The following is a 25,724-nucleotide window of genomic DNA, read 5'->3' as shown; positions in this document are numbered from 1 at the left end:
TAGACTATTGCAGTAATCGCCTCTTAACTACCAGTCTCTGATCTAATCCGTTTTGTTTCTCATTGCCAGATTAGCCTTCCTCCAGTATCACTTTCAGCATGCTACCTCTCGGTGCCTGTAGAATACAACCCACACTTTCAAGCCTGCCACTCAAGGCCTCCAGTGATTTGTCAGCCCCATACCTTTTTTCTCCTTATCACCTGTTTCAGTCCTCACACCCTTCGTGCTATCCAGGGTGGACCCCTGCGATTCCCAGAACACAGTCTGTACCTGCCACTGGTGTTCGTGCCTTCTGCTCACTTGCTCTGGAGCCCCTCCTCACCCTACCCCTCTCCTTGCCTGTTGGAATGCGGATAGCCCTCCACAGACACCAGCCTTTCCACAAAGACTTTTATGATTCCCCATCCCTCGCTGAGAGGGAGGCTTTCTCCTTTGAACCCTTATTTTACTTATATCTTTCTAATGGTATATACTGTTATTGTTGTTAGGTGCCGTCGAGTCAGTTCTGGCTCATAGTGACCCCATGCACAACCAAATGAAACATTGCCCGGTCCTACACCATCCTCACAGTTATTGCTGTTTGAGCTCCTTGTTGCGGCCACTGTGTCAGTCCATCTTGTTGAGGGTCTTCCTCTTTTTCACTGACCCTCTACTTTACCAAGCATGATGTCCTTCTCCAGGGACTGCTCCCTCCTGATCCTGGTTACATGTCCAAAGTATGTGAGACGAGGTCTTTCCATTCTTGCTTCTGAGGAGCATCCTGGCTGTATATATTACAGTTCACAAAAGCACTTATTAGGATTCTTTTCTTTCTAAGACTGCTAACTTACAAGTCAAAGTGGCATGTATCTGTTTACTGAAATCTTATAATATTTGATGTTATGGTTGTATGCTCATATATTTGAATAATATATTTTGATTCCCATTGTATCTTGCTTTAATATATAACACTTTGGTAGCATGAGTATTATTTGCTAAACATTGATTTAAGATCCTTTTCCAGTAGCTGTCAGCCTTCTCTAAGCTGGAGGGCCGATGCAGGATTGCTGAGCGCATGCTATGCAGTGTGACCCTGAGGAAGAAGCCCCCGTTTCATTTATAAAATGAAAATAGCCCTTCTTCCTCACCAGATTCTTGAGCATGAAATGTTCTTTTCAAATTTTTTGTTTCTGAGAAGGAGTGTTTATAATGTACAGATAATTATTTAAATAAACAAAATCTGTGTTTTCACGTCTGTCTATAAAGTACCTCGGTGTTCCTTTCCCTGAGCACTTGCCTGAGCACAGACAGTAGCACTCTTGCACTTCCATCCCTTCCAGGAGTGCATACTCCAAACTTTGTTGCATCCAGTAGGTCTTCTCCCATCTTAGCTGTGATATTTAGAATAGGTTTGGTGTCTGATGGCTTTCCTACAAATTATTAGTTACCGTGGAAATGTGGAGAGTGCAGACAGGGCCCTGTGGTGACCAGTTACAGTGTTAGGTCAGGTTTTTGGACCACTTTCAGAATTTGTTCGGCTTATTTTTTTTTTTTTTTAAGGAGAAAACAGCTCTGGAATGGGTTCTGTATATACATTGTTGTTGTCGTTAGTTGTCCTCGAGTCAGTTGGCACTCATGACAAGCCCGTGTGTGTGAAGTAGAACTATGCTCCATAGGGTTTTCAAGGCTGTCACCTTTCGGAACCAGGTTGCCAGGCTGGTAGGTAGGTTCAGACCGCCAGCCTTGAAGCTGGTAGGCGAGCGCTTAACAATTTGTGCCTCCAAGGACATTAACAAGGCCTAATAATCCCTGGTTCCTTTTGTGGTTTTTAGTGTTGGTACTAAGCGTCAGACCAAAAAGGGACATTTAAATACACGGCATTACCTTGTACTCTGAGTTCAAGTTGCCAGGGAGAGCAGCATTTGGTTATGGGAAGCTATTTGTAACCATCCTCGGAAATGAGGTCTTGAATGAATGATAACCACACCTCGTGTTTTATGCACTGTCTTCCTCTGGGGAGCAAAGCACTTTATAAATGTTAACTCTTTTACCCTCTGGGCACCTCTACTCAAAAGGCAAATAAGACTGAAGGCTCTTTCTTCTCTGATATAGACGAGGAAGCATCAGTCCAGAGAGGGACATTACGTGATCAGAGGCAGGTGAAGAGTTAGTAGACCCCAGGGTGTTTGGAGTCCCAGTAGCTGACTGCCACAACAGTGGTGGCTGCCAACACCGGGGAGACACCTTTCTGTGCGGGTCCCCTTTCTGCTTCTGGGAGGAGGGTGGGGGTTGGGCCTTTTGTCACTTGTGTGAAATGTGAAACCCTGTGAAGATGAGCAATTGTTCTTCAATGCTTTGTGCTCCTTTATAAGAAAGAAGAAATCAATACACATTTTCTCGTACATGCACTTGGCAGCACTCCGCCTCCTCTTTTCCAGATTCGGATCCTGCAGAGGGAGGCACAATGTGCAGCCAAACAGACTCACTAGCTTTCAGGGAAGAAATGCAAACTGCTCATTTTGCACTTAGCAATCAAGCTTTTTAAAGTCAGTCGTATAACCTGCTGAGGTAATCGAATTGCTGACTTGTGACTAGCTGGTGAAGCTGGACGGGGGGAGGTGGCCCTGTTGCAGACATTCTGAAGGCATCACTGTGCCTTTTCCTAAGTTTTCTTCGTGGGGTAAGTCCCAGAAGCTGAGGCATCCTGGTCAGTACTCCTGGGGAAAGGTTAAGCTGGCAGATGCCTAGCGCAAACCTTCCTTGTCCCAAACTTCAGTCAGATTTCCAGAGAAGACAGGGAAGTTCTTTGAAGAAAACTGGGCAGCAATTTGTATTTCATCGATTAATACAAGTAAACTATCCAAACAAGAGCCCTATTTCAGAGCAGCTTTTATTTTTTGATCAGAAAATGTGGTATTGATTTCTGTAACTTTGTCTCATAACTGTTAAGTATAGGACATGAAGAACAAAGAATTGCTGCCATTACTAACAGAAATGGTGGTTTAGGTGGCGGAGCAGCCTTGCAGGGTAAGGGGGTGAGTTCAGGTTTAGTCTGAATCAGCTGGAGTGTCTCAGTGACCTGTGGACACTGGAGCCCTGGCTGTGGGGCATCCTCCATAGAGGAGCTTGTTAGGACCCAGCATGGATGAGATGACCAGGGCCAGGGGTTGAGAAAGAAGAGAGGAGGGCTGAGAACAGACTTAGGAGAAGGTCTGTGCTTCCAGGCCAAGAGGAAGGTAAAAAAGACCAGGAGGTAGGATGAGAACCAGGAGAATACAAAGGCACTGAACTCTAGGGAGGAGAGTTCCGTGGCTGGTCAGCAGCGAGACGGACCTGCTGCTGAGCGTCTGGCAGTATCTGTGTTGACGGGAGCTGAGCTGAGCCCATGGCCTGGTCTTACAGGGTTTGTGCCTCTGTGTGTTTGCTCAGTAGTTGCTTCTTTGATGTTTGCATCGTGACTGGCTTTATAATAAACAAGTAAGTCCCCCAACTTATTACCAACAGTAATAGCAGGATGCCTTGTGGGAACTCTGTGGGTTGACAATAAATACCCTCGCTAATTTCTGTGTAGTTTGACCCCCTAAAAGCAGAAGTTAAACTGGAGCTGAGAGATGTGTCATATGCTGCCCCACAGGCCCTGGGTTGCTGGGCAGCAGGCTGAATGTGGATACAAATGTAACTTCATTGTCAGTCTCACCTTAGCGCCGCTGGAGGAAGTGATTCACGTCCAAGCAGTGAAGCATCCCCTGGCTTTTAACAGGAGCTGTTAGAGGGGCTGCTGTTTGAACAAGGAGCTTCATCTTCCTGAAGCCAGCAGTCACAAAACCGTAAACACAACACCGGCCAACTCTATTGCCAGGATTGCAGTGGCTTGACGTTAATATTAAAAGCTCAGCAAGGTAGAGAGCTCTGCAGCCCAGCTACAGAGTAAAAATAAATAAAAATAAAGAGAAAATCCTGCTAAAAGTAGTGAGATGATTTGTCGTCTTTCCTTTCTAAGGCCATTTGTCTTCTCTCACATCAAATCTGTTATAAAACAGTCAAACTGTGAAAGTGGAAATCATCCAGGAATATGGAAATATTAATGCACAGGAAAGGAGGGCACCCCTTTTGTCTGAAGAGGGCTCTCCCCCCTCCCCTGCCCCTGCAAGTCCACTGAGGTAAAATTTTTTTTTTTTTTTTTTAATGCTATGGAAGACGTGAAGCTAGTTAGGATGATGGAAGTTTCAAGTATTTTTCTTCCCTTGTTAAAGTGGAGTGAATTTGTAACTGACTTGAAGAAGGAGAGGGTACAACTGAAGAGAAACCTTTATAAATTGAACCCTAGTTCCCTTCTCACCTCTCGAGCCTCCTCCCCCACCCGAAGCACCTTTTCTTCCCCATCCTTTCAGTTTCTTTGTTTGGGGCCTGAACCTGCTTCTTTGAACATTTATAAATCTCCAGTCTGTCTGATCTTTAGGAGACAGATCAGAGGCCACCTGTCACCATCTGTAATTTAAAGCTGTGGGGCTAAAAGCATTTGTAGAGGTTTGAAGGACCTAGTTCTGACCTGACCAAAAGAGCGAATTGAAACAGACCTTCCAGAGTCTCCTTCAAGCACTGGGGAGGATGGTGATGAGAGCAGACACACTGGGAAATTTATGGGTGCAGTTTGCCTGGAGCCACACGCTAGCCTGGGCCACTTAGAAATGAGTCGTGTGCTGCCACCTTGTGGCAGTCATGGGCAGCTGTGGCTTGGCTGTTTTGGAGCATCCGGAGTTCAGCTAGTGTCTAATTGGAGATGTGCCCTGTGTGTGGATTTAGGTAATTAGTGAGAGCATATTCTTTGAGTCACTGTTACTCTTCTGACTTGATCCTGGTAAGAAATAAGTCTTAATGAGAAAAGGTTGCTTTCTTTTCTTTGACCTCATTTCTGGATGTTTTGTTGGTATGAAATTGTTATGAGTTGCAGGAAAGAAGCCTGCTTTTGTTGTTGGGTGTGTTGGGAGGAGAAACAGGAGAATTCAACACCAGCCTTTTTGCTGCACTTAGGGATCCTGAGTTTTCTGCTCTCAGAGTTTTTGCATGTCATTCTGACTCAGTAAGAAGAGCTGCGTCTGACTGTTCACTTGGGTTCTCTTTCTAGTGCTTCAGTCTTCCTGAGAAACTGAGTTCAGGGTATGTCACCCGCCTCTGACCCCATTCCTGTGACATGCGTGGGCTCACCTTCTACTCCACACAGGGCAGTTGCATTTCCCCTTTTACGCCATAGAGACATTTCTCAACCATCTTTTTCTTATTTGTGAAGTCATTGCTACAGAGTAGCATGGCTTTGGGTCAGAGGAAGCAGAAGGTACGAAAGATTAAAGAAAGGTACCATTTTGTCTCTAGTGTTAGTTGGCGGCAGACTAGAAGAATTCAGATGGGTCCTTTGACATGACCCATCGGTGCTAACATGTTGGCTATTCTGTTTCATTCAGTTTTTCATGATCATAGGTGATAAAGCTGTTTGCGTATTATGGACTTTTTGCTTTATGTTAGAGAAGATGATGTCACCACCTTACTGACGATGAAGCTAAGATTCACAAGGGTTAAGTAAGTTGTCTAAGGTCAGAGCCCTAGTAAGGATCTGAGCTGGAAGTCAGATCCAGCTCTGGCTCCAAATGACAGCCCTCTACATTTATTACACCTGTGGTTTAGTGTTTGGCTGCTAGCCGAAAGGTGGGCAGTTCGAATCCACCAGCTGCTCCTTGAAAACCCTATGGGGCAGTTCTACTCTGTCCTATAGGGTCACTGTGAGTCGGAATCAACTCAACGGCACCAGGTTTGGTTTGGTTTATATGCCATATGAAAATGATTTGTTTTACTTTAGGTGACTGTTACCATTTAGAGGTTTCTATTTAATTTTCGTTTCTCATTTGATCAAGTATATAACAAAAGAAAATGGTTGTTGGTGATCTCTAGGTATCTCTAAGAGGAAAATGGAGTAGTGAGTGGTCTTTGCCCACTGGGCCACTGTCATTTCTGCAGTGACCTGACTGGTAGAACGGAAGTGTTCATTTTACTGGGGGCATGCCTTTGTTTGGTTGCATTGGTATATGCCAAGTGATAATTGGTAAGATATCTTTCTCAATAGATATTCAAAGTGTTCCAGGTACTTTGGTAGACACAGAACAGAGGGACTGGAAACTACGAAGGCAAGGAGAGGCCCATGTTCAAAATAAAGGAGGTGATATAGTCCTGCCCTGCCAGCTTTGGGATCTTTGGCAAACTGGGGGGCTTGGAGAAGTTCAGTCAGGGTGGCAAGAAGGCTTCGAGCTTAGTCACAGCAGGAAAGGAAGGAACTTACGCCAGTTAACCTAGAAAAGAACAGATTAATTAGTTAAAGGAAGACATCAAATAGGCAAACTGCTGCCACAGCAATCTGCCTGGACCCTGTCCTGCTCTGGAGGGACAAGACCCGTGGTGGGCCTGAGTTACAGGCAGCAGAATTGGGTCCAGCATGAGGAGTGGGCAGGCTGTCCTAGACAGATTTCCTGGATATGTTCACAGTAACAGTATCCCTCCTAACTCGGCCTCTGCTGTGGCTTTCATGTCTTGTCATCTTCCACAAAATCTAACAAAGTTTAAACAGGCATTCAAATGTTTTTTGTTAATTTATTATACCTTTTTGTTATACTTCGAGGCCGGGGACCATGCACGCCTAATGCATGTTTATAAGCTTCCATGGTGTTAATAAGTCAATTGTTTCCCAAAGCTAGATGTGTGAAAAAAGGCAGGCACCAGTAACATGACAAATGGTTTTTAAAAGCACACATGTGTCACTGCAGACACACTGGCCAGTGCAGAGCAAGCACACGTGTGGACATCTGCACCAGCTGTTCACAAGGACTCTGAGATGATCAAGACTGTGCCAGACATGGGCTAGTGTTGAAATTGCAACCCTGGCTCTGCCCTTTGCTCGTGTGCTTTCTTGTTTTCCTCTGATTCCTAAATGTCTGTGTGAGGACTTAATGACATTCTTGCCACACAATGCCTGCGTGCAGGACAGGTCTTCATCCTTCAGGGCACACACAGACAGGGAGAGGATTGGAAAGGGAACAAGGGCCAGGATGTGCTGTGGGGTGTTTTGTATATTTAGAGACAGACAGACACACACACACCCCGTGAAGCAACAAATGAACAATTTCAAATTAATCAAGGGAAAATAAGGTGTATAATTTTCATCAAGAAAGCAGCAATATTGTCTCCGCCAGCACGTTTGGCAGACTGGCTCAGAACCCTGACGTGTAATACTTGCTTGGAGAATACACTTTACTTTCGGAGGCTGTGCGGGTTTCTTTAGGGAACAGTAGAATTGCTTGCTTTCCGCTTTCTGCCTGCCCCTGGCCCAGGGAGCAGGCAGGTAGAGCGCGGGGGACTTCTGGGAGGCTTGGGGGTGTCCAGGCCAGAGTAGGAGGAACGCGGCATTCTGGGGAGCAGACATACGATTCCTTTGCCATCCCAGATGCTGCAAGCTACTGACCTAGCAAATTGAAAGCCACACACAGATCATTTGCAGGTTTAATACGCTCCTTTGTACTGTTTGCCCAAATAACATCATGAAAGACAATGATGTGTGTTGTAGCCAGTGAGTGTGCACATGCGGAACTGAGGGAGTATGTTTGCATGCACACATCTGTGGGCTGCACTGTTATATACGCTCACCCCCATTTCATTTAGAGCCTTTTAAACCTCACCCGCCCCTGAAGTGATTGCTGTTCACAGTGAGCTAGACTGGGTACACTTGAAGTCTTTTCCAAAGAATCACATAATAAATAAGCCGGAGTTATGCAATGGGTTTTACACACACACACACACACACACACACACTCACTCTCTCTCTCTCTCTTTATGAAAAATGGCTGCTAATCCATGATCATTTTTTTCCAGAAACAGGTTTTATGATAATATAGTAAAAATATTAAATTAGAAAATGCCTCACTAAGGGTTATAAAACCTTACTACAGTCAAGATAGGTAATTATCCCCTCTACAGCCTAAATGACAGTTTAAAAGAAATAAAAATGTTAGTGTTCATTACTTGCTTTTGTAGGTTGTAATAAAGGGTAAGTTAAATTTTCATTCAAGGAAGAGCCCCTGCTATCGACCTTCTACCTCAGGTCTGAGTCCTGTTAATTACTCTGTGGGCTCTTCTCCTGCACGATACCAACGTCAGTACATTTTCTACAATGGGCATTCCCACTGGCCATTGAGACCAAGGCAGCGGAGGGGACGAGGGGGGCATTGCAGCTCAGTGACTCACATCTTGATTCTTAATGTGATAGGGAGGAGGCATTATGTATTTTGAAAAAACCAAGTTCATTATGCATAGCCTTAAGGGGCCCTCAAGTATTAAACTATACACTTACCCTGGAGAATTGGATGGAGACAAGGTTAACCTGAAGGATTGATAGTTTAGCTTCTCTGCATGGCTAAACCCTGGTGAGGAGAGTCGCTGCAGGGGAAAGCGCTCCACGTGGTAGAAGGCAGCTGACTCAGGCCCACGGTGGCTTTTTTATTGCCTGGTTTGGATTTTAGTTATTTTTGGGGGGAGATGGGATGAGGGAGATAGACATGCTCTGTTTCTTTTCAGGTGCTTTGACCTTGCCTGCAGCGTCGGCACCAAATCTAGCACCGGTCTGGGTTTGCGGAAAAGCTCGGTACTCCCTACACCTCGGCCTTCATATGGCGTGCGCCAGGACTTTGCAAGGAGGAAGTACACACAGATATTTTTAAGGAATCCATTTCCAGATATATGCTCTTTCGTAAAATTGGTCTGCTCGAGGATGGGCCATGCTGGAGACGCAGGTGCTCCTCTTAGCGCGTCTCTTGGGGGCCCCTGTGCCTACTCTTTTTTTCTCTCTCTCTTTTTTATCGTGCTTCAAGTGAAAGTTTACAATTCAAGTCAGTTTCTCATACAAAAACTTACACATTGTTATGTGACCCTAGTTGCTCTCCTTATAATGTGACATCACACTCCTCCTCTCTACCCTGTATTTCCCACATCCATTCAACCAGCTCCTGTCTGCCTCTGCCTTCTTGTCTCACCTCCGGACAGGAGCTGCCTACGTAGTCTCATGTGCCTACTTGAGCTAAGAGGCACACTCCTCACCAGTATCATTTTATTAGTCCAGTCTAATCTTTGTCTGAAGAGTTGGCTTTAGGAATGGTCTTAGTTTTGGGCTAACAGAGAGTCCGGGGACCATGTCCTTTGGGGTCCCTCCAGTCTCAGTCAGACCATTAAGTCTGGTCTTTTTGCTAGAATTTGAGTTCGGCACCCCCTGGTTCTCCTGCTCCATCAGGGATTCTCTGCTGTGTTCCCTGTCAGGGCAGTCATTGGTGGTAGCCGGGCACCATCTGGTTCTTCCATCCTGCACACATTCATAACCTGCTGTGGGACATTCTCCTGGAATGGGCAGACCTCAGGGCACCAAATACAGGGACGGTTGGAAATATTGGTGCAGGGACCAAGAAAGGAAATGGCTAAGGACTGGATAACAAACCCCTTGCAGGTCAGGTGATTTCTGGGTCTTTATTTTCAACAAAATTGCAGGAGAACCTAATTGAATTGTCACCAGTAATTTTTGGTGGTAGATCACCATATGATTTCTTTGACATGTGATTCAGAAAGAATTGAAAGAAATGAGTGGCATTGCTGTAACAAAACTCTTCTGTTCCCATCTACTTATTTAGGTGAGCAAGGTTTCTTAGCACTTATAGCTGCAAAAAACAAGAAGTAGGAATAAAATTGATATTGAACTTTCTTTCAAAAGTAATACTCATCTGTGGATATGTAAGCAAGTGGGGAGGGGGAAACATTTATTTCATTAAGAGATGCATTTCCAATAACATTTTTTACATATTTATGTATATTAAATTTTTACTAAAGTTATAATACGTTATAGTCTTTTATATATATATATAATCCTGATAATAGTTATAATGATAACCCAATCCAGAAGTTGTTTTTTTTCTTTTCAATAGAGCATTATGGTTTCAAGAAATTAAAATTTTTTATTTTGGTTTTTTAAATTTCAAAAAGTGTTTCTAGCTTCACACACTTATTTTTGTGGTCAACAGGTACGAGAGGGTGATCAATAAAAGACTTTCAAGCAGAACACACTTATATTAGGACAAAATTCTGTAGGGAAAAGTCAGATGAAAATACAAATTAAAAAGAAAAAGGTGATGTAAAATTCTCAGCACTTTAAGAACGTACTGATATGTTATTTAAATGAAGGGTGATATGTATCAAACCTGTAGATGCCGTTGGGTGCATATAAAAGGAATGTACAAAGTTTTATTGTAAAAGTTAATAGTCACAACATTCTGGCAATTATGGAGCCCTGGTGGCGTAATGGTTAAGAGCTAAACTGCTAACTAAAAGGTTTGCAGTTTGAATCTACTAGCCACTCCTTGGAAATCATATGGGCCAGTTCTACTCTGTCCTGTATGGTCCCTATGAGTTGGAATCGAATTGATGGCAATGAGTCTGGTAATTATGTTCTTTGTGACAATTTACATTTAATGTGTAAATTTTATATGTTAACTTTAAAATTTGTGAGGGTGGTGCATGGTTTTGTACAGTTCTTTTAGAGGGTGTATAAGCAGAGAGAATTCACCCTAGACTCTATCTACCCTGTGGCTGTTTTTCCCTAGCTCTCCCTCAGCCTTGGGGGTGGAAGTCTAGCCTGCCCTGGAGCCTCTGGAAGGACAAAGAAGGACTGAGGCTGAGTGGGAGGATCTTCATCCTGGTGGTGCTCCTGGACCCCAGCGCTCCTGGACCCCAGTGTGGGTCTGCTTGGCCAGCATCTAGTATTGGGGCCAAGGGGATGGAGAGAGTAGGCAGGAGAGAAGGGAGAAGAAAATTTAAGCTCTGAAACTGTGGGGTCCTAGAGGATGGGAAGGTTGAGGTCTCTGTGCTTGGAGTGTAAACATGGCCCTGATTCGTGGGAGTGGGTGAGGATAAGGATAAGGTAAGATTGGAAATTTGGGATTTTTAGATTGGAATAATTCCTTATTCATATGCTCCCTCCCTCATTAAAAAAAAATTTTTTTTTTTTTTTTTTAAAGAAACAGGGCCACTTAGCTTTCCAGGTTGCTTTGCCATGACCAGCTGCATATGTTTGTCAGCTTTGCCCACCTGAGTGTGAAATGATGTTCTATCAAAACATGGCTTTCAGCATTTCACTCTCTGCTCCTGACACGTGAACCCTGCTGCGGACAGTAACTGCTGCCTTCAGCCCAGCGTTTCTCTGATATTGCAGCGGGACTGGAAGCATTTGCTGGTGGTAATAATGGGGTCTGGTGCAAGCAAGCAAGGCGAGGTGGGAAGGGCATGATTGTGGAGGGCTAAATAGCCTCGTGCCTGCACGTCCCTCTCATCACATGGTGGAGTCTTAAAGTCATACTGTCCTTTTTGTCATGGTGACTCTCCCCTTTATGCCATTTAATTGTTTTGTCGAAATGTCTGGGGAGACTTGTCTTTATTGGCAGATAGGCAGGCCGGAGCAGACTGGCGTGCAGCCTGGGCAGGGCCCTGCTGTCCTTATTGTGATGGAACTGGTGGTCTGGGAGCTGCTGCCTTTGAAAGTGAGGCCTGCCGCTCATTTGCATTTGTTCAGAGGCTGCCTTCACCTTTGTGTGGCTCGTCTGGAGCTGGAGGAGGGCGAGGCCCACTGTGTATGGAGAGAAACAGAGGCGAAGAAGGAGCCCAGGGTGAACCTGCCTCCTTTGTCTGGAGGAGCGCTGTGCTGGTTGGTGGTGCAGAGTGGGGTACTACTAAATCCCTGCGGTAAATTCCTGTCCTGACGTGGAAGACCCATTGTTTCCTGGCCTCTGTTTTCTCACGGCCCGGCCTGTGGTCCCCAGTAGAAGGTTAGTTTTCATTCTTAGTTTCTGAGTTTTCTTTAAGATTTTCACTTCTTGTAAGTTTTGATATGCTCTTCCCACTGCTGGGTTTTTAAATTACAGTACCACTATTTTTTATTCCTACCCACATGTCAAAATAGCTGTTGGAAAGATAGTTGTTTTTTTTTAAGTCAGATTTGCTGAGGTTTTTAAAAGCCTAGATCTTGAAAATACGAAACAGGGAAGGTACAGCTTTCACCCGTGGTGGTTTGCTTCCTGTGGGTGCCCACCACCCAGGATTGCTGGTGAGGCCTCTGTGCTGAGTGACACAGCAGTCAGCTCCCCGGTTGGCTGTGTCCTTAGCAGCCACCTCCCTCGTGGTAGATGCTGTCACATGGGTTGAGCCTGTTTGGGTCATCTTGGCTCTTTGTTTCTCTTTGGGAAGACCCTGCCCTCAATCCACAAGGGGAGAGTGTTCTGGAGCTTCTGCCTCAATGATAGGAAGAGCCCTGCCCCATCTCTCCCTCTTTTGGGTTGTCTGACCTGTGGCAGGTGGCTCTGGCCAGATGCTTGTGGGTACCTTGGCTTTAATAGCAGGAACAAAGGCTAGGAGTGGTTTATTTTCAGAGACCCAAAACCCTGGCATGTTATGACCTTTTTTTTTTTTTTAAATGTCAAAGCCCAACTTTAGAAATAAATTAGCCAATCGAATTATCTATTAGATTGAGAATAGACACGAGGGCCGGGGTGGGGAGAGGTTTGGCTCTGCTGCCGCACAGCTGCATATTGTGGTTTTAATTGGAATCTTGTTGCTGGGTCATTTTCATTGTTTTTCAAGTACCGCCAAGTCCAAGAAAATGTATGAAAACTAAATTATATCCCCCTACATCCCCTCTCTGATTGAATCCTCCTCATCGCGTGGCGATCTCATACATCCTACTAAAATATTCAATCTTGTTTTCTTAGTTGAAGAGCCTGTTGTCGTAAAGGGCAAACTTAAGAGAAAACTCGTTCCTTGGAGACAGGGTATCCAGCCACCCTGGGCAGTTTACATATCTCTGTGCTGGACTCAGTTGGCTTCTCTGGGTTTCTTCTTTCCTTCCAATGTGCGAAGAAGTGCTGTGGGGGTGCATTTTTAATTACACGGCCGTGTTTTCTATTGAAGAAACAGATTGAAGTATTTCCTAGCTTCTTAGTTTTTTTTTTAAGCTTTGAAAATTAACCAATGTTTTAACCAGTTTGTTTTGTTTGTCTTTCAGGACAGAGCTATATCGATCTCTTTTTGGCAAACTCAACCCTCCTGGCAACAGCCACAAGGACTGATGTCTCCTATCTCTCTTGCCTTGAGGCCTCGAGGCGGGGCCTCCAGCCCAGATGGAGGTGCCCTCCTGACCTCATGGCATCGGGCTTTAGGGAAAATCCCTGGGAAGGTACTCTGTTTTGAACGTTCAGAACATGTGCGGATAAATCCCAGGAAGCCTGCAATCAAGTTTCTGTGTCTCCAGTGGTTACTAGTGTGCAAGAGAACTGTTCCCCCTGTCTGTTACTTGTCACAAATAAAGGGCCTTGTTACTGCCACTGCCGCTGACTGAGTCCTTAAGCTGCATGGGGTGCCCAGCGCAGCACCTGGCACTTAGAAGGTCCTACTAGAGCCCTAGCAGGCTGACAGGTTTGTTGGGACGGTTTTCCTTTTCTTCTAGCCAGACCACCTCCTCATCAATATACAGTGTCATGGAAGGAGTAACTCTAGGGCAGGACGCTCTCTGGGTGGATAATGTTCAGTGGTTTCTCACGGTCCGGAGAAGTAGGGGCTCTCAGCCCATATGCTGTGCTCAGGGTAGAGGCTTTATAACTTGGAGGCCTTTGCCTGTTTGTCGCTAAGTGCAGATCTCTGACTTGTTTGTTTCCTCTTTACCCCCATAAACATTCTCCCAGAGCCCTGTTCCATTCACCATTCCTAAACACTTTATTGAGATTAACTCTGGTATAAATCTAGGAGTAGGAAATGATTCACTTATTTTTCATCCAAAGGTCAAAAGCTGGGAATTAAATCCTCATAAAGGGGATTTATTGGCCTGTGGTGGTCAATATACGATGAAGATGATCTTGTGTAAGTCAAGTGTGTGTATGCTGTGCTAGCCCACGAGGCTGACCGGCTCGGCGGTCCTGCGCCCAAGCCTTTATTAGCGCTATGGAACTGGGGAAGAAACGCTGAAGCTGGACAACTAAGTGCAGTTGTCATTAATAGCCAGCCATTATTTTTAAAGCCAGGCTTTGATAATGTTTTATTTTTTTTTAATGTTTCTTGTGCTTTAAGTGAAAGTTTACAGATCAAGTCAGTCTCTCATACAAAAATTTATATACACCTTGCTGTATACTCCTAGTTGCTCTCCTCCCAATGAGACAGCACACTCCTTCTCTCCAGCCTGTATTTCCGTGTCCATTCAGCCAGCTCCTGTCCCTGTCTGCTTTTTCATCTCCCCTCCAGACAGGAGCTGCCCACATAGTCTCATGTGTCTACTTGATCCAAGAAGCTCACTCCTCACCAGTATCATTTTCTATATGATATTGTTTTATAATGTCAATACAAAGTGATAGGTTTTTGTGCCCAGGAACCCTCTGTGTCATTGGCTCAGTGTCACTGGCTTGGGGACCACTACAGCACCTATAGGCTGGGCTCCACAGGAAGTGTCGTGGACTTGATCTGCATCACAGCCCAGTCTTAACATAAATATGTCTGCTGAACTCAGGATGGGGCACCTAGAGGGAGGAGGGGTTTTCTGTCTCAAATTAATTGGCCCTTGGTACATGGTGATTTGTTTTTCCTGTCCTGGTAGTTAGCTCTTGGGCTTGACTGTCAGGGAAATATTTAATTTCCAGTGTGTCTCCAGGTACCCAAAAGATCAACCAACGGAAAGAGGAGAGTTCTCCTACTTTCTCTCCTTTCAAAGTGATCACTTTCTAAAATATAGAATGTCTAGTCCTATCCATTTAGGCTGGGGATTCTGCATAATGCACGATAGAATAGCAGGTCAGAACCTCTTCCTAGCGAACTTTCTGTGAGCTTGATGCTAACCCACATTCCCTGAAGAGATGGCCTGTGTCATAGTCACTCTTTATCTGATGAAAAAAAGATTTAAACAGGAGTCCAGCATGTTTAATTAAAATGAATTAAAAATAGGAGAGATGAGAAAGAAGAAACTGCTAGAATTTTCAGTAGAGACTTGGCGTTTTAAAATTCAGAAGACCACCCTCCTTCGAGCCGAGAATAAATTGGAAACTATTTTAATTGACACGGATACTGCAATTCAACTGTTACTAGAAAGACAGATTAGTTGATTGATTTGCATTTTAATAAAACTAATACTTTACATTTTGGTAGCTAATGTTGATTTTTAAATGAGTTCAGAACAGTCATCAAGAGTTTCAATCCAGAGCCCTGAAGCATTCCTCTCTTTTGTGTGGACTTTGCTTATTTTATTTTTGCCCTGCTGACTACTTCACACACGATGCTAAGAAACCATAGACCTTGACGATTTGTCTCACTGGGACAGTGAGGCAGCGAGCTGGTCACAGCACCCACCCTGCTCAGGTTTGCATGAGAGGGAGAAGCTGGAATGGAGGCCGTGAACCCCTCCGTTCAGGATAGAGAAGATATCAAGACGGGCTTCTTTTCTTAATTTATTTCTACTTTAAAAGTTAATCACAGCATAACATAGTACATAAAAAAAATGTTCTACATCCTACCTTGGTGAGTAGCGTCTAGGGTCTTAAAAGCTTGCGAGCAGCCATCTACGATATAACTACTGGTCTCTTCCCGTCCAGAGTAAAGGAGAGCAAAGAAAACCAAAGACTCAAGGGAACAGTTAGTCTAAAGGACTAGTGGGCCGCATACAGCACAGCCTATGCGGCCCTAAGACCAGAACTAGATGGTGCCCGGCCACCACTACTGACAGAGATCACAATAGGGGGTCCCAGACAGAGCGGGAGAAAAATGTAAAACAAAAAATCACATTCATAAAAAAAAAAAAAAAAAAAGAACCCACACTTACTGGCCTGATAGAGACTGGAGGAACCCCTGAGACTATGGCCCTAAGTCACCCCTCTGACTTGGAACTGCAACCATTCCTGGAAACCACCTTCCAGCCAAGCAACAGACAGCCCTATAAACCATAACACCCAAAAAGAACATGCTCCATAGAACGAACAATTATATGAGACCAAAAGGGCAACATTTTCCCAAAAGTAAAGATGAGAAGGCAGAAAGGGGTAGGAAAACCAGAGGAAAGGAAACGGGGAACCCAGAGCGGAGATGGGGAGAGCGCTGACACAGTGTGGGGATCGCAGCCAAGGTCATGGGACGCTCTATGCACAACCTGGGGAATGAGAAACTGATTTGCTCTGTAAACTTCCACCGAAAACACCATGAAATTTTTTTTTTTTTCAAGTTACAGAAAAGTAGTTAAACAGAAATGTAAAAAGAATAAAAATAAGTCTTAGCAAAGGCCCAGTGTCAGTTAATTGGGGAAAAGATAGTCTTTTTAATAAATGGTGCTGGCATAACTGGTTATCCATTTGCAAAAAAATGAAACAGGACCCATACCTCACACCATGCACAAAAACTAACTCCAAGTGGATCAAAGACCTAAACATAAAGACTAAAACGATAAAGATCATGGAAGAAAAAATAGGGACAACGTTAGGAGCCCTAATACAAGGCATAAACAGAACACAAAACATTACCAAAAATGACGAAGAGAAACCAGATAACTGGGAGCTCCTAAAAATCAAACACCTATGCTCATCTAAAGACTTCACCAAAAGAGTAAAAAGACCACCTACAGATTGGGAAAGAATTTTCAGCTATGACATCTCCGACCAGCGCCTGATCTCTAAAATCTATATGATTCTGTTAAAACTCAATCACAAAAAGACAAACAACCCAATCAAGAAGTGGGCAAAGGATATGAACATGCACTTCACTAAAGAAGATATTCAGGCAGCTAACAGATACATGAGAAAATGCTCTCAATCATTAGCCATTAGAGAAATGCAAATTAAAACTACGATGAGATTCCGTCTCACTCCAACAAGGCTGGCATTAATCCAAAAACACAAAATAATAAATGTTGGAGAGGCTGCAGAGAGATTGGAACTCTTATACACTGCTGGTGGGAATGTAAAATGGTACAACCACTTTGGAAATCTATCTGGCGTTTTCTTAAAAACTTAGAAATAGAACTACCATACAACCCAGAAATCCCACTCCTCGGAATATACCCTAGAGAAATAAGAGCCTTTACACGAACAGATATATGCATACCCATGTTTATTGCAGCTCTGTTTACAATAGCAAAAAACTGGAAGCAACCAAGGTGTCCATCAATGGATGAATGGTTAAATATGGTATATTCACACAATGGAATACTATGCATTGATAAAGAACAGTGATGAATCTGTGAAACATTTCATAACATTGAGGAGCCTGGAAGGCCTTATGCTGAGCAAAATTAGAGGCAAAAGGACAAATATTGTATAAGACCACTATGATAAGATCTTGAGAAACGGTATAAACTGAGAAGAACACATACTTTTGTGGTTACGAGGGGGGAGGGAGGAAGGGTGGGAGAGGGTTATTTACTGATTAGTTAGTAGAGAAGAACTACTTTAGGTGAAGGGAAGGACAATACTCAATACACGGAAGGTCAGCTCAAATGGACTGGACCAAAAGCAAAGAAGTTTCCGGGATAAACTGAATGCTTCAAAGGTCAGCGGAGCAAGGGCAGGGGTTTGGGGACTATGGCTTAAGGGGACTTCTAAGTCAATTGGCAAAATAATACTATTATGAAAACATTCTGCATCCCACTTTGAAATGTGGCATCTGGGGTCTTAAGTGCTAACGAGCGGCCATCTAAGATGCATCAATTGGTCTCAACCCACCTGGATCAAAGGAGAATGAAGAACACCAAGGTCACACGACAACTATGAGCCCAAGAGACAGAAAGGGCCACATGAACCAGAGACTTACATCATCCTGAGACCAGAAGAACTAGCTGGTGCCTGGCCACAACCGATGACTGCCCTGACAAGGAGCACAACAGAGAACCCCTGAGGGAGCAGGAGATCAGTGGGATGCAGACCCCAAATTCTCATATAAAGACCAGACTTAATGGTCTGACTGAGACTAGAGGAATCCCAGGGGTCATGGTCCCCAAACCTTCTGTTGGCCCAGGACAGGAACCATTTCCGAAGACAACTCATCAGACATGGAAGGGACTGGACAATGGGTAGGAGAGAGATGTTGATGAAGAATGAGCTACTTGTATCAGGTGGACACTTGAGACTGTGTTGGCATCTCCTGTCTGGAGGGGAGATAGGAGGGTAGAGAGGGTTAGAAACTGGCAAAATTGTCACGAAAGGAGAGACTGGAAGGGCTGACTCATTAGGGGGACAGTAAGTGGGAGTATGGAGTAAGGTGTATATAAGCTTATATGTGACAGACTGACTTGACTTGTAAACGTTCACTTAAAGCTCAATAAAAATTATTTAAAATTAAAAAAAGTCTTAGGTTTAGTCCTGCCACCCAGAAATAACCACTTCTCGTTAACATTTTAATACTTTCACTCAGAGTCTTCCATGTCCAGGTACAGTCATACCAAATAGGACCAGTGATTCTCACCTGGAGAGGCGCCAGGAGCAGTTGGGGGGAAGGCTTCGTTTTTGCTTTGGGGCTATTTGAAATGTTTTAATTACCCTTACAAAAATAATAAAAATTCTCATGCACCCATGCCTCCCAGCACACACATACCACCAGTGAGGAGCAGTGGTACGCAGTACTCTGGTTTTAATATTAACATTACAGCGAAAGATAATTTCCATGCTTTTATAGATATCATTTAAATATTTTAATTGCTAACTTAATATTCCATTTTAGGCATGCATCATCAGTAATTAACCAGATCCCCTGTTGCTGGACATGTAGATCGTTTCCAGGTTTTTGCTATTAGGGATAATGTTTCAGGAAGATGTTTGTGCATCAAGCTTGTTTATCGTGTTTTTTGAAATTACTGTTTTTCTTGGCATATATTTTTAGAAGTAAAGTGAACCAAGTAAAAATCTAAATAGTTGGAAGGCTCTTGGCACATGTTCCTGCGGCTTGTTTTAAGGCCCTCGTTCGCTTTTCCTCACTTGCCTAGGTGAGGGCATTTGCAACAAAGAACATTGAGAAGCAGAGAGGAGGTTGGCCCTGGAGTTTGATCCAGGGGTTTATTTCTTGCTCCCTGGGGAACCCTTCAAATCAGCATCCTCCTCTGGGAGGATAAACGAGCTGCCGCCTTTGAGATGTGCTTTGAGATGCTCCAATGAAAGATGGTGGGTAAATAGAGAGCGACACCATCATCTCCCTCCCTGGGCCCCATACCTCTTTTTTGGCTGCTAGATCGCCTGTAATTTGCCCGCCACTGTCCCCTCTGGTTGACCTGCTCTTGCTACTTTAAATGCCTCCATCCTGCATACCATCCCAGTAGGTTTTCCTTGCCTTGTTTGGATTTGAGTTTCTCCCTGCTGCTCTATACGTTGATTTTGGTGTGTAGCCATTTCTCACTGAGGTCACTAACCTAGATGCTTTATTGAACGTCACTGGGGTCTCCTTACCCCTGAGTGCCAGCAGAAGACACGCGGAGCCAGCTCCAACCAGCTGAGGAGCAGACTCTGCATCTCCAGTTCAGAAAAATAGGTTCCCTTTGGAGCTTATTTCCTACTCTCCACATGCATTGCTCAGACCTCTCCAAGAGTGCTGCCTCTTGACCGCTGATAAAAGGGGGCCGAGTTTGAGGCTCAGCATTCATCCAAATGTGACTTGAGTTATAAATTGTGGTGCCACTCCTCAGGACACGAAGTCACTCCATGTATGGAATGTGTTAATGTCAAGCACCTACCTGGGCCAGACCCACAAATGAGACAGCTACGTCTCAGCAGAACTGCGCAGACAGCAGAGGTATGGGATGTCATGGAGAAGCCCGAGGCTGCCGCAGGGGAGTGGGTGTCCATGCCGGCTCTGTCTGCCCCTCTGCTGACACCGTGGCCAGGCTACCCCGTGTGCCAGCTGTTCTGCTGTGCGTTTAATAAAGACAAATTCAACAGCGAGCCTCGTCCGCAGCGAGGGAGCCTCCTTTTCTGCTTCTTAGTTTGTGTTTTTACTTTTTAAATTTATGTATGTGTTTGTTTACTGGGTGGGGGCATTTACACTAGGATTTCAATTGAGCTTACCTTAGTGAACTGACTTTTTTTTTTTAAAGCTTATTTACCTCATTTTCTTTCCGTCTTCCTTACTTTGTTTATAACATTTCAAAAATAATTGCCAGTAATTTGGTAAGTTCATTAACTAATTCTCTCTTAAGTCCAGGGGATCCATATCGCTGTGCTGATTTGTATGTATTCAATTTGTCCAGCAGCTCTACGGATGGAGTCCTCATTACCTGTGCCTTGGCTGTGGAGAGCAGCTGTACAGGCAGGAGGAGGGGCGTTATCTAACTTTCGTTTTCCTTGTACATCTATAGATTTCCTTTCCCGCGCCTTCCTGCCCATCGTGTGGGGTCGGCCAACAGGATCATTGCCTCAGCAGCATTTATATTCCTGAGACATTTGCTTGGTTTATTTCCCCTGGTTCAGGGTTCTCAGAGTTCATTTTTTGAGGTCAAGGATACTTGGAAAAGAAAATTTAAAAGAATTAAAAAAAAAAAAATCCCACATCACTGATAGGGTAGAAAAAGAATATAAGGTCCCAGTGACCAGTAAAGAGCCCCTCTTCCATCTGCTGGTTTATGACCAGGTTGTAAGTGGGCTCTGTCTGTGCCAGGCTCACCGTCAGGTGGTGCAGGCCACTTCCTCGTTGGTAATTTTGCCTTCCTGACTTAGGCAGGCGCCGTATCTATCTAGGGGCCTTTGTGACAGGTTCTAATAGAGACTTGGAGTCACATAGCCCTGGAATGGGCTTCTCTTTTGAGTAGAGGTAAGCTATGAATGAAAGGTGGGGATAGTGGAAGGGATCCTGGACTAGAAATCAAACCCGCTAGGTGTGTGACCGTGAGCAGGTCGTGTAACCTCTAGGCCTCAGCATCCTCATTAGGAATGTAAGATGGTTGGCTAAACTGATTTCTGAGGATCTTCCAGTTCTAAAGCTCTTGTTTCAAAATAAAGGCATCTTTGTAGACTTGGGTTTGGCACAAGTGCAAGAATGCACATGTGCAAGAATGCTGTACATCCATTCGTTCAGATGTTTATTAGTCTACAGTGTGTCAGGCACTGTTTGGCAGGTCGCTCTTCTATAGAGTTCCACACCTTCTAACTGGGGTCTGATCAAAACCTGTTGCATCCTCTGGAGCTGTCACTATTAACCCTGGTGGGCACCCCTGGAAGCCCAGGCTCTATGCTATTTTCAGGCATGGTATCGCTTTCCCAAGGTGAGGCTCAGCCTGGCAGGAGGGCAGCAGCCCTCTTGCTCCTGGGCACTCCCTCCTGGGTCTCTTCAGTGCTGAGAAGCCGGGCTCCAGGATGCCAGGTGCATTAGTATGCAGATATCGCAGATGTTGAGCACAAAGCAATTAGCCTGCTGCGCTGAGCTGTCTGCCTTTCCTCAGCGAATGCAGCTCACAGCCTCCGTTCCCCCATTCTGTGGGGAGGGCTGGGGAACCCTGGAGATGTCTCTTCTAACCCTAGGAGTCATCCACGGTGTCTAGACCAGAGCTGTCCAGTGGGCCTTTCTGGAAGGATGGAAATACAATCCTATCTTTCTGTGCTCTCAGAATAATAGTCTCTCACCAAGCATGTCTTTTGAGCACTTCAATGTGGCTAGTGTGACTGAAGAACCAAAAATTTAATTTTATCTAATTTAGACGTAAGTAGCCACCTGTGGGAGGAGCACTGGTGGTGCAATGGTTAAGTGCTCAGCTGCTAATGGAAAGGTCAGTGGTAGTGGTTCGAACCCACCAGTGGCTCCATGGGAGAAAAGACCTGGCCATCTACTCCTGTGAAGATTACAGCTGAGGAAACCCTGTGGGGCAGTTCTTCCCTGTCCTGTAGGGTCGCTATGAGTGGTATGAACTCGACAGCACACAACAGCCACTGCGTGTGGCAAGTGGCTACCCTGTTGGACAGCTCAGGTCTGTACAAGTGCCTCCCAACCTTTCTCAAGTCCTAGCAAACAACTGAAATTAAAGCAGGTAAACGGCCAACAGACGAGGCAGGAGGAGCTCCAGCTGCCCCAGGGCTGAGGGACTCGGTGCCCTCACGCCCCTGGGCCCCCTCCCAGCAGGCTGGGCAGCAGGCTCTGCTCTAGACTTGAGAGGCGGCTGGAAATGTGACCTGTCTCCACTGATTTCTTGGCCCTGAGACCCAGGGGGGCTGGGACGGGGTGGGGAGGTGAGTGGCTTCCTTCCTTGGTGCCCAGAGCGGCAGAGCGGGAGCCGTGGGAGGCAGACTCAGCCCCATCTCTCCTCTTGAGGGACTAGGTTGGGAACTAACTCCATGATACCATAAAATCATTTTCCAGTGTGACTCTTGTGTCCTTTAAAGTCATAGCACATGGCGCTTGCCTTTAAGAGCCAAGTGTAAGGCTAATATAGAACACTTTCAATGTGATACTCCTGGTTCACATTGTTTGAGGAGATAAGCAGGAAGGAGCAGGTGCTTATCAGTGTGGCAGCAGACACCTCATCCTTCCTCACCCCTCACCAGGGTGCTGTGATGTTCTAGGAGGATCTTGGAAGTGGAGGCTTCCCGGCCCTCGAGGCCGCCTTTCACGCCTTTCATCTGTTGACCTTGCTGGTAGGGTCAGGGCTTTGTTCCCTGTGTGTAGTGCACGAGGTCCCAAGTGTAGCTCTGTCCCCCAGCCTGGCCCAGGGAATGGGCTCCCCTGGGCCAGTGCCTCAGCCTCTGGAGCCCTGTGGGGAGTTTGCATTTTAAGGTCACATTCTGATCTCCACGGGGGAGGGTGAGGGGACAGATGTAAGCCCTAGTTCGCAGTTATGCAATTAAGCCGAGATTTGCCTTCCTGCAGGAACAGAAAAGAGGCCAAGGACACCCTAATAGAAACCTCAAGATTGCGTCTCCAAAAGTGGCCTGAGCAAGTGGGTCAAGGGAGATTGCCACCTCTGGCCAGTGGAGGAGCCCAGCCAGCAGGTCCCTGGGTTGGTCCTGCCGCTGACCGCTGTCCGGGGAGAGGAGGGTCTGGTTGGCATTGGAGCCTCGCCTTTGACTGCACCTGTTGCCCTGTGGTCCTGCCACACCCAGCAAACAGCAGCACTGTGTAGCCAGAGGCGCCTAGTCTCAAGTGCGGTTAAAAGTGCTGCCTCTTTATTCAGGAGGATGTCAACCAGGCTGGCTCTTCTGAAGTTGCTCATTACTAGATAAGTGATGGTAAAATAGTAATTCTTTATTAATTGAGGATATGGCTGCTAATTAGAACCCAGGCGTGTATTCTTTAAAAAATTCTTTATACCTGTTTATATACTTGCTCCAGAGTGGAGGGACTTACTCATCTCTCCTTCCCTCTCCCCCACCCCCAAAAGAGAATTTCAACTTTAAGACAAACAACTTCATTTACAAGTGTGTCTCTAATTAGCTGCAGAATTAGGAAAGCTGAGTTTTCCCCCATAGATCGGCTAAACCCTCGAGGGAGACTGGTGGAATAGAGAGAATCGCATTTCCAATTATTTTGTTGAATTGCTAATTTAGTTATTGTGCCTGGTGTAATTGTGATGGGTATTGGGTGTGCAATTCAATTTGTTTTAAATATTTGTGGGAAGGCTGATCAGTAATGGAGCTGACCTATTTTGTGGCCCAAATTGAGAAAAAAGACTAAAACACAACAGCCACAAAGATATAGTTTGTTTCCATTTTTATTTTGATGTCTCTCATCCCTCTTAAGACCACTGATGCAACAAAAGGATTAAATTAAAAGATGACAACACTTTGATCTTCTCCCTTTGAATGCTTAACTGTCCTTGGTAGTTTAATTTGCAGATATTTTAGGGTAGAGTTCTAGATGCATTGGTGGAGTTGAATGGTTTCCGCCTCCCGTGATTGCATCTGTGTGTGTGCCTAGAAGTGGGGGTAGTGTCTGCAGCAAATGGTGTAAGGACGTTGTGACCACAAGTTAATACTCCCACCGGGCAGGGGTCCACTGCAGAGCCAGGAGCCTTCCCCTCTGGGCAGCACCACTCAGGGATTGGTCACTTGGAGCCCCAGCCCGGCTGGCCTGTGTGCAGTGCTGGCCCGAAGTCCACGTGCTGCTGGTTGTTTTGCGCCTGTGCAGTTGTGATGGGGGTCAGGTGTGCAGTCCTCACTGTCGGCGAGGCCTCCAGTTGGAGCTCCGTGAGGGCCAAGCTTGTGTTTCCCTCCAGGGTCTTCCCACCACTCAGCCAGTGTATGGACCAGCCAGGAGGTCTGTGATTTCATGTTGCTTATAAATTTTTTATAATATTGCTTACGTTCCTGTTGGGTGCTGAGTAACTAAATCCATTCTGGGGGCTGGGGCAAGGCTGTGGCTTGCACGGAAGAACTGTGAACAGGGCTGTGCTGGGACTTGAGGTCACAGAAGCAGTGCAGCACCTAGTCGGCTGCCCTGGTTATCGCAGACCTGTGCGTGAACACAGGTGCTGCTGCAGGTGACTGGAGCACCTCTCCTTCATCATCATCCGGCAGGCCTTCTCAGACACAGGGTAGGACTTGGCTGGGGTACATCAGAGGTTGGCAGACCAGAGTCAATTTTGAGAAAAGGTATTAATAAAATGGGTCATAGAAGCAGCTCTTGTAATGAACTTGATCCTAAAAGGATCATTTTGCCACTCAGCTTAGAAAGGTGCCCAGGGTCAATGTCCATGCTTGGCTGCTGAGTAGAAGCCTAAACCTCATTATTTCTATGGAGAGATCGCCAAGGCCTACAGAAGGCCCTTCAGACACAGGTGGTCTTCCTTCTCTTTAACGGGCTTTTCTATAGGAATTGGGAGAGAACAGCTAATGGACACAGCACCTGACCTCGAGGAGGAGCTGGGTGTCCTGGGAGGACAGGCAGGAAAACAAACCATTGTACAAACAATGCCATGAACTAAATTTAAACCAACTACTTGGGGAGTCTGGGAGGGTCTCTGCAGGGGGAGCAGTGGGCGTTGGAGAATGAGGAGGCATTTGTGGAAATAGGTGCAAAGACCTGGCAGGAGGCCAGGCTGATGGGTGTGGGTAGTAAGGTTGGTTGTTACGGGAGGCTTGGGGACGTGGACAGCCTGCAGCTGCAGCCGTGGAGCTGGCCAGGTGGGCCCGGGCGAGGTCTGCACGGGGTGGGCCTAGACTCTGGCCTCTCTGCAGTGGAAAGGCTCTGATCTGGCTTTTAGAGTGGTTGTTAGCTTCAGAGTGGCAGAGATTGAGACAAGAGAGCTTGCAACTGCCCCAGTCACTTATGGAACAAACCAGGTTGTAGACGACTAACTGTAGACTGCTGTGGCTGTGAATGTTTGAGTCATCAATGACTCTTCCCTTCTCAAAACCAAAACACCAAACCCCTTGATGTCAAGTCTATTTTGATTCATGGCGACCCCATGTGTTACAGAGTAGAACTGCCCTATAGGGTTTTCTTGGCTATAATCTTTATGGAAACAGATTTCCAGGCCTTTTCTTTTGTGGCACCGCTGGGTGAGTTTGAACTGCCAACCTTTAGCTTAGTTGTCAAGCGCAAACTGTTTATGGCACCCAGAAACCCTGTCCCTTCTCAGAGCATTTTAAATTTTTTATTACAGGAAATTTCAAACATACACAAAAGTAGAAGGAACAGTTTAATGAACCCCCTTGCCCGTCCTCCTGCTTCACAGTCACTAGTAAACC

The 25,724-nt window shown here is 45.5% G+C and overlaps 1 protein-coding gene across 3 annotated transcripts in view; it reads left to right on the top strand.

The window, feature by feature from the left end:
• The window catches only part of AATF (apoptosis antagonizing transcription factor), a 115,692-nt gene extending 102,203 nt beyond the window's left edge, over window positions 1–13,489 (top strand). The window contains exons 11-12 of one of the 3 annotated variants that reach the window (XR_007513992.1): window positions 11,624–11,876; window positions 13,109–13,489. Coding sequence is in view for 1 of the 3 variants with exons in the window: in XM_049859455.1 (XP_049715412.1) it covers window positions 13,109–13,172 (64 nt within the window). In the remaining 2 variants the exon portion in view is untranslated. The remainder of the gene's footprint in view (window positions 1–11,623; window positions 11,877–13,108) is intronic. The other 2 variants (XR_007513991.1, XM_049859455.1) reach the window with 2 other exon arrangements.
• Window positions 13,490–25,724: the final 12,235 nt, after the last annotated feature.

Source organism: Elephas maximus, chromosome 19, assembly GCF_024166365.1.
Source record: "Elephas maximus indicus isolate mEleMax1 chromosome 19, mEleMax1 primary haplotype, whole genome shotgun sequence".
Classification (NCBI taxonomy): domain Eukaryota; kingdom Metazoa; phylum Chordata; class Mammalia; order Proboscidea; family Elephantidae; genus Elephas; species Elephas maximus.
This window is presented reverse-complemented; position numbering and strand designations above follow the sequence as displayed.